The 8,582-nt window shown below is 35.0% G+C and overlaps 1 protein-coding gene across 3 annotated transcripts in view; it reads left to right on the plus strand.

The window, feature by feature from the left end:
* LOC138695119 (carboxylic ester hydrolase-like) overlaps positions 1 to 8,203 on the plus strand; it is an 86,992-nt gene extending 78,789 nt beyond the window's left edge. For all 3 annotated transcript variants that reach the window (XM_069819534.1, XM_069819536.1, XM_069819535.1), the window contains exons 9-10: positions 4,792 to 4,927; positions 7,907 to 8,203. In XM_069819534.1, the coding sequence (XP_069675635.1) occupies positions 4,792 to 4,927; positions 7,907 to 8,066 (296 nt within the window). In that variant the 3' untranslated portion in view covers positions 8,067 to 8,203. The remainder of the gene's footprint in view (positions 1 to 4,791; positions 4,928 to 7,906) is intronic.
* The last annotated feature ends 379 nt before the right edge of the window (positions 8,204 to 8,582 follow it).

Here is an 8,582-nt window from a genome sequence, read left to right on the forward strand (position 1 = left end):
CAAACCTGAAGTTTGGCCTGCTGGTTGTCTAATTGCACCATTTTATGGTAAATTAAAGCCTGAGCAGCACTTTGCGCATTCTGCTAATTCGAACTCTGTTGATTCTCAGGGAAATGCCTCTTAGTCTTAGTCTTGCTCGCTCTCATTTTCAATGTTCAGTTCTATTAATCATCTTGAGATTTTCTACCAAAATGTTCGTGGACTTAACACTAAAGCTGATGAAATTTTTCAGAATATAGTGAGTAATAATGATCTCATTATCTGTCTCACTGAAACATGGTTATCTGAGTCAGTTATTAATTCTAATTTATTTCCAAATAACTATACTGTGTTTCGTGCAGATAGACTGTTTGAAGACACTAACAAAAAAAGAGGTGGTGGTGTCCTAACAGCGATTAGCAACCAGTTACCTTTTGCAAAAAGACGTTTTGACTTAGAAATTATTAGTGAATGCGTTTGGGTTGAACTTAGAATGACTGATGGTTTTAATCTGTTATTAGGTAACCATTATTTCTCTCCTGATACAGATCACATTCACTTAAAATCTTATCTTAATTTTCTTGAAAAAAATCTCGACACTCATAATTTTAGAATAGTAATCCTTGGTGATTTTAATACTCCTGGTATGGACTGGTCAACTGGTTCCAATCTTAATGATACTCATTATTACTCTAAAATTAAGGCTAAGGATTTATATTCCTCGTCCTGCCTTCTTGGATTAATTCAAATTAACTCTACCGTTACGAGTAAAAAGCTTCTTGATTTGGTTTTTACTAATGATAAAAACAGTACAGTTAAACTTGCCGATCACTCTCTAGTTTTAGAGGATATTTATCATCCATCTATCTCTATTTATATTGAAGTAAATTTATCGTTACCAGAACACTGTCATATCAGTTCATACTTAAATTATTCTCAAGGTGATTATCTGAATCTTTATTCTATTCTATCCAATTATGATTGGACTAGCATATATCAGACTACTGATGTAAACACTGCTGCAAATTCCTTGTCTCAAATTATAAACAATGCTATATCCCTTTGTGTCCCTGTCACCTTTGTTAAAAAATCGCACTATCCTAAATGGTTTTCAAACGATTTACGTCAGCTTATAAAGAAAAAAAATAAAGCTCATAAAAATTACAAAAAATATAAAACTGATCATCATTATCAAATTTTTTCTAATCTTAGAAAACAAGTCAAAGCCATGATTAAATCTGATAAATTCAAATGGTTACAATCAATTGATGATAACCTAAAGCATGAACCAAATAAATTTTGGAAATATGTAGAAACGTTTCGAAAAACTAATAGTAATCCCACAGAACTAATAATAAATGGCGTTCACATCACAGATGAAAAAGAAATTGCAAATGCATTTGCTAGTCAATTTAAATCTGTTCAACAAAATTGTAACTCTAATTTCATTACTTATGATTCTAATATCACTGACTGTTTGTCCCTGCCTAATATTACATTCGATGATGTAAATAAAGCTATTAAAAAGCTAAAGCCTAATCAATGTAAAGGTACTGATAGCATTCCTAATTTTATAATCAAGGGTTGCTCTAATATTTTCTTGCCTGTTTTAACTTTTTTGTTCAATCTTAGCTTAAAAACAGGAATTTACCCGTCACTTTGGAAGGAAGCATCCATTATTCCAGTTTTCAAAAATGGTAATAAAAACAGTGTTACTAATTATAGACCCATTTCTATCCTAAACAATTTTTCTAAAATTTTTGAAAAAATTATCCACAAACACATTTCATTTTATGTTAAAAATAAGATCAATTCGGCCCAACATGGATTTACAAGAGGGAAATCTACTACTACTAATTTAGTTTCCTATCTTAATCTCATAATGCCTATAGTTGAAAATCAAGGTCAAATTGACTCAATTTATTTTGATTTTAGCAAAGCATTTGATGTTGTTCCTCACAAAATTTTATTAAATAAATTAAGAAATTTTGGTCTCTCCACTAGCTACGTTAATTGGTTTGAAAATTATTTAACAGATAGACAGTCTTGTGTTCGACTAGGTAATTCTCTCTCGGTTCCATTTAATAGTTTATGCGGTGTTCCTCAAGGGTCTACTTTGGGACCTCTCTTATTTTTATTATTTATAAATGATATAAGTAAAAGAATAAGTTCTAGCTGCCTTTTGTTTGCGGATGATCTCAAAATCTTTCGCAAAATTAATAGTTTGGTTGATTGTCAAATTCTTCAAAATGACATTAATTCAATTTCACAATGGTCTGTTGAAAATGGAATGAAAATTAATCAATCCAAAACTTTTGTTATTTCCTTTTCACGGAAAACTATCTCCCTAAAATTTAACTATTCTCTCAGTAATGTCGTAATTACTAGGAAAGATTGTATTAGAGATCTTGGTGTCCTACTTGATTCTAAATTATATTTCCATGATCATGTGCAATATATTTATACCCATTCGTTAAGAATGCTTGGTCTAATTAGGTCTATAACTTATTCTTTTTCCACTCCTATGTGTTTATTAATTTTATACTATACGTTGGTTAGATCCAAGCTTGAATATGCATCTGTTGTATGGAACTCCATTACTTCCACTGACTCGGCTAAATTGGAGAATATCCAAAGAAAATTTATTTCCTTGTGTTCTTATAGATTTTTACCAAATTCCGATTATAACTATGAGATTAAATGCAATTATTTCAATTGCGGTAGTTTGTTCACCAGACGTCAGGATCTTGATTATTTATTTTTTTGCAAAGTCATTAAGGGTGATATTGATTGTGAATCTTTCATAAGCAATATCAGTCTTCGTATTCCTGCTAATAGTTTAAGATTTCATAAATTGTTTTATAATAAGAATCCTAAATCTCTCTCTCCGGTCTGCAGATGCATTAAATATGCTAATTTGCATGGATTCAACTTGGATCCATTTAATGTGTAGTATATCTTTGAGTTTTAACTCACTGATCTAATTTTAATAATTATTTGTCCATATATTTCTTGCATTTGGTCTATTGATTCATGTAGACCATTCCATTATTTCAATTCTCATTGTACTAATTTTATAATTTTATAATTATTATTTGATCAATGATTGATGTAGACTATTATATTGTTTGTATTTCATCTCATTGCCATTTTCTATCATTCATTCTCATCATCATTTGTTGTTTTGTTCTGTTTTGTATCGTGCAAAACTGTAATTGGCCTTGTGCTGTTGTTTTTGCACGTTAATATTCTAAATAAATAAATAAATAAATAAATAAAAATTATTATTATTATTATTATTATTATTATTATTATTATTATTGTTATTACGGCTCAACGCTCGGTCGCACTGAGTTGCTTGTCTTGCATCTTGATCATTATAATAATAATAATTATATCCCTGAGCAGGCTTAAGATAAGATGTGTAATTCCTAAGTTATTGATTATCAGCTTGCCGGTGATGATGATACATCAGTATTGTTTTCGTTGCTTACTTTGCACTTTATGAAGTATACTCGTACTAAAACAATTATATTTTGTGAGGGAGATAGAAGTTATCCTTGACAGGGATGTTAATATGAATTTATGAGAGGCGAATAATTTTCCAACAGGGGGGAGGGGAAATCCCTCCCATCCACCTTGTTAATTCGCACCCTTCTTAAAACATCGTTACCATAACTTGCAACACGAGTAAAGCATTGTCACTACTACCACTAAACCATGTACATCACTTCGAATACAGCTTCACCACCACCACCACCACGATTAATCCATCGCTACTACCACTTCCAGCAATACTAAACCATCTCTACAATCATCTCCTACCCCATAAAACCATTTCCAACACACTAACCGGTCGCCACCACCACTTTCAACACGAACAAGGATTGCAGCAAGGTCATGAACAAGCACGAAAACGAGTGGCTAAGTTTAGAGGCAGGCCTACGGCTGATTGAACGGCTAACCTGAAAGAAGGCGCTGATAGACAAACCATGGATGAATATATAATAGGATGCGAAACTTACTGAGTTTCCCGTAACACATACTAGAGGCGCTGTTGTAGTAATTGATCTTGCTGCCACCTGTTGGGAGGGGGGGCGTTATTACATCTAGCAGCGCACCAAGTACCGAAAAGAGTAACTAATTACTCCATGCATTTAGCAGCGCACCTGGTGGCGAAAATGTTAAACTGTGCAGAAAGTATTCCCTCCCACCCTCATCGATATTCAAAACTAACCCAATTTAAAATAAAACATTTACATTTTTATTCCTCACAGCATCTTCTACTGAAAATTCTTACCGGAGCCAACACGAAGATAAAAGAGACGATCTATTTTACACTACCCAATTAAAATATAACCTGACAGAGACAGAATATAAAGCAAAAGATTAGATATTGGGATTGTATTCTTTGGGTATTTATTGTACAGCGCAATGGAAAAGTCTGCAAAAACTACTTAGATAGTTCAATTTATTATATTACTATTACTGTACAATACATTCAACAACACTATTTTTACAACGTCCGTAAACATCACTGCTTATACACACACGTAGTATCACTTTATGTTCACTTATTAGCAAGTTTCTGTCTGCCATCTTGCTCCTCGAGCAATATCTCGAACTGATAAATAGAGAACTCTGGGTAATGTACCCAACACGTAGTTCTAATGTTCACCACCTACGACGTTGGGCGCTGATCATTTTATTTCAGCCCCCTGTCGCCAGATGGTGCTGACCGCAGTTTCGCATCCTATTATATATTTATCCATTGACATACGAATGAAGCAGCCGTTGCTGTGTTGTGCGCAGGCGTGTGCCATGGAGCCGAGGTGGCGTACCTGTTCAGGGCGTTCTACATCGACGATTCGAGGCTGGATCCCGGTACCAACTACATGAAGACCGTGCAGCGGATGGTGAAGCTGTGGACCAACTTCGCCAAGACGGGGTGAGTGCTTCAGCTTTCCCTCCTCTGTTGGCTCATGTTAATTTGTTTGGATGTCAGTCTTCGCTGGGTTCAGGAGTCCTATCCGTGCCACTTTACCTTTCCCCGCATTCATATTCATTTCAACAAAATAAAATAAAAACAAAGTGGGGAATACCTCTGACACAGCTTCACCTTGAAATCCTTGATATCGGTACGGCCCGCTAGCGTGTAAGGCTGTTGAATATGGTGACCGTTATGTATCATATCTGTATCTTACAGTTGCACTCGATTCACTCCTACCGTGGACTGCTGTGTGCACATAAATGGATTAGTTTCAGTGCAGAAGGACTTCCATTCGCTACCACGTGGAAGCGGTAAAATAAATTCTAACTTTTTCACTTTCGAAATACATTCTTTTTATCTCGACGGACGGTCCGCTCTTCGCAATGCAGCATATGTGCTTATCGTGTGCACCTTTTTCGTTTTTCTGCTTTGTCCGTCACAGGCCTTTCATGATACGTCCTACAAATATCTCTATACCTACTGTATTCTCAGTCGAGGCATCCATCGGTTAGTAGAGAAATGTATCCACAGAGTAGGCGAAGAGAGAAACATTCGGAAAATTCGTTACTGCTGTGTGAAGTGCAGTGTTTGTTTGTTTGTTTGCGTGTCGACAGTGTGTAGGTTTTCTGTCAGAAGAAAACATTTGAACCGACATCTCCATTATGTAAATTACACTATAATGTAAACGTTTTTGTTGTAGTGATTTGATTTTTGTATCTTTGAATACCGTAGAACAGTTGTGAAAAATTATACCCCAAATATCATGAATAGTTTATAAAATGTTATTGTTAGTAATCATGGGCTTCTCAGACCCCAGGATACTACTAGTGTCACTCTTCTTCACCATGCACTGGCGGGTTAAGCCTATTGTGTTCGCGTAATTACATCCAAAACCGATATAAAAGTATGTAATGCTCGCCTCAGTTAATATGTACTCAATCTGTACGTAACGTAAAAGTGTGACTATAAAAACTGAACATGACTAGTAGCCTAAAATCCATCCACTCTTAAAGTGATCCTAACATAAACAAACCCCAATTGTATCCTTCCGCCATTCGCGCCGCAATTACTGTCACGTTGACATGGAGCACATGTGAAGTACATAATTATGGCTGTGATATAAGTACGGCACGCAATATATTAGCGTAATAAACGAAGTAAAATACAAATAACTTACATGCTCTACATAGAATTAGTTACTATTAATAGTATTAATAATAAGTTCAAGTTTTAGCAAAACAATCAGTAGCTTAAGCATCAATTTTATTATACTGTACCTATATTATGTACACTGTGAGAGGGCATAACATTGAAAAAGTGCTTTGATCACATTGTGACACCAGCGAATAGGGATTATAAAGAATGGACACTTCGCGTCGGTACCTTTGATGTAGCCGGACTGATTTCAATGACCTTCAAGCCAGTTAAAGCGTGAGATTCTGCTTTCTCCCTAGAGTTGGCGCTGACATCACACCAGCTAGAAGTCGACACAGCGGAAATATAACACATACAGTTAATACATATAGGTACATTATGTACTCAAATAAAATAAATTGGATCCATAAAATAATAAATCCGTCATTAACTGCAATGTTTAGACTCTAGAGTTCCTTTATAATGAGAGTTGAGACGTTGACCCCAACAACAATTAAAATATGTAATGATTTGATAGCGCTGAAAATGGAAAAACAAAACTCTTATGAGAAGTAAAACCATATACCTATATTATATTATATACAAATATTAAACGAATTCGATACGTAATTTTATAATGTATTATATTATTTTATAATATAATTTATTATATCTGAATTATAAACAATTATTATTACAACTAGTTTGTCACTGAGAAATAAGGAAAAGCTGTTAACTTGAATTTATTTGAAGCAAAGCGTTACTGGATTATGCAATAAGGTAGGCGATGTTTGGATCCTGTGTCTCAACTCTATTCTCAATTATTATCTTAGCATATGCTCGATTACACTAACCTCTAGCGCTTGAAAGTGGAACTAAACGCTGACGCACAGAGAAACAAAACACAGGAAAATTCGCTCAGTGTCCATTCTTTATAATCCCTATACGCTGATGACACTATTATTGAAAAAACTGTTCTTTTTCCGTTGGCAGACTGTTGATTAAATTTGAAGTGATTGTTGCCAATGTTATTCATATCCTTTTCATTGTGCGTTTAAGTTCGCGTACTGTTTTAAAGAGTTATGAGTAAAATTTACCGGGAGTTACAACCTTACCAGTTTTTTATTTTTTTCTTTCCGAGCACTATTAATGCTTTACACGACACACCGGTAAACTCAGACGTTAAATTCACTATCTCTTTTATCGGAAGTTCTGGATATTTTTCACTGATCTTGTGAAATACATTTAAATAACTGTTTTTTGGCCACTAGTCGAAGGTTTGTTGACTTGCGTTTTACAAATTTAGTTGGCGACACAGCATCAGAAGACTCAGCACCTTCAGCCATTTTCATCGGAAGCGACTGAAGTGCTGCCGCCCTCAAATGCGCATGCGTATGTAATAAACTATTTTAAATTGTAATTATTGATCTCAGAGTGATTAGGTACATTTTATAATCATTTCTATGTTTTGGATATTATTATTTCAATTACGGAAGAATAACAAGTATATTCAGGGGACATATTTTTAATTCAATGAAGGGATCTACTTTTTTTCGCGCGCTTATTGCTTATACATTGTGCTTCGGTGTCATAACCAATGAAACGCGAGTTGGTCACATGGGTTTTTTTTGGCGCGGATCACTTTAAGCGTGGATACGGTATATATCATGATGTCATTTTTAGCACTTGTGTTATATAATACAGTAGGCCTGCAATAAATTTCACACAAAACAAAATATAATGGCAACAGCTGTACGAAAATAAATTGCTACGTAGACCTAATAGGAAGTGCGGACGTTGCAGGAACCCAACCCCGGAACGCGACCCACTGGTTGACGTGATCTGGAATCCGGTGACCAAGTCGGAGCTGCATTACCTCAACATCGACAAGGACCTCAGCATGCAGAAGGACCTCGCCAAGGACCGCGTTGCCTTCTGGGAGGATCTGCAGTCCAGTCTATGAAGAAGATGTTAGGGACGATGTTGTGGACCAGTCGGGAACGTCACGTTTTAACACAAGACTTTATTTATTTATGTCCGTTAAATGCAAATTTTCTGGTCGTTTGTTCAATAAATAAGTATTGTTACATTGTTTAAAAATCATGCAATCACTTCTTTGTTCCCTCATTTCCCTTGTTTACTGGTGTGTAGTAGAGCTCTGACTGTATTCGTTTCTATTAACCGTCGTTCGCTGTTAAGTTCCATTATCTTAGAAATTGTAAGTTATTAATTATTATTGGTTTGGGGATCATGTATTGGTACGTTTCTCCTGGATGACTGCAAACTGGAATTGACTTCAACTATTACGCGAGACACGATCTGCCTCAAAATATTCTTAATTTAAGCCTAGCTGTCGATGTGTAGAATAAAGTTGCTTTTTAGTAACTGAACTGAATAATTTTCCAATGTTTTTATTTGAAATTTTGTCGATATCTTAATCTCCCGTATTTAAAAAAAAAAGTTGGCAACCCTACTTCCG

This window comes from Periplaneta americana, chromosome 2 (genome assembly GCF_040183065.1).
Source record: "Periplaneta americana isolate PAMFEO1 chromosome 2, P.americana_PAMFEO1_priV1, whole genome shotgun sequence".
Taxonomy (NCBI): Eukaryota; Metazoa; Arthropoda; class Insecta; order Blattodea; family Blattidae; genus Periplaneta; species Periplaneta americana.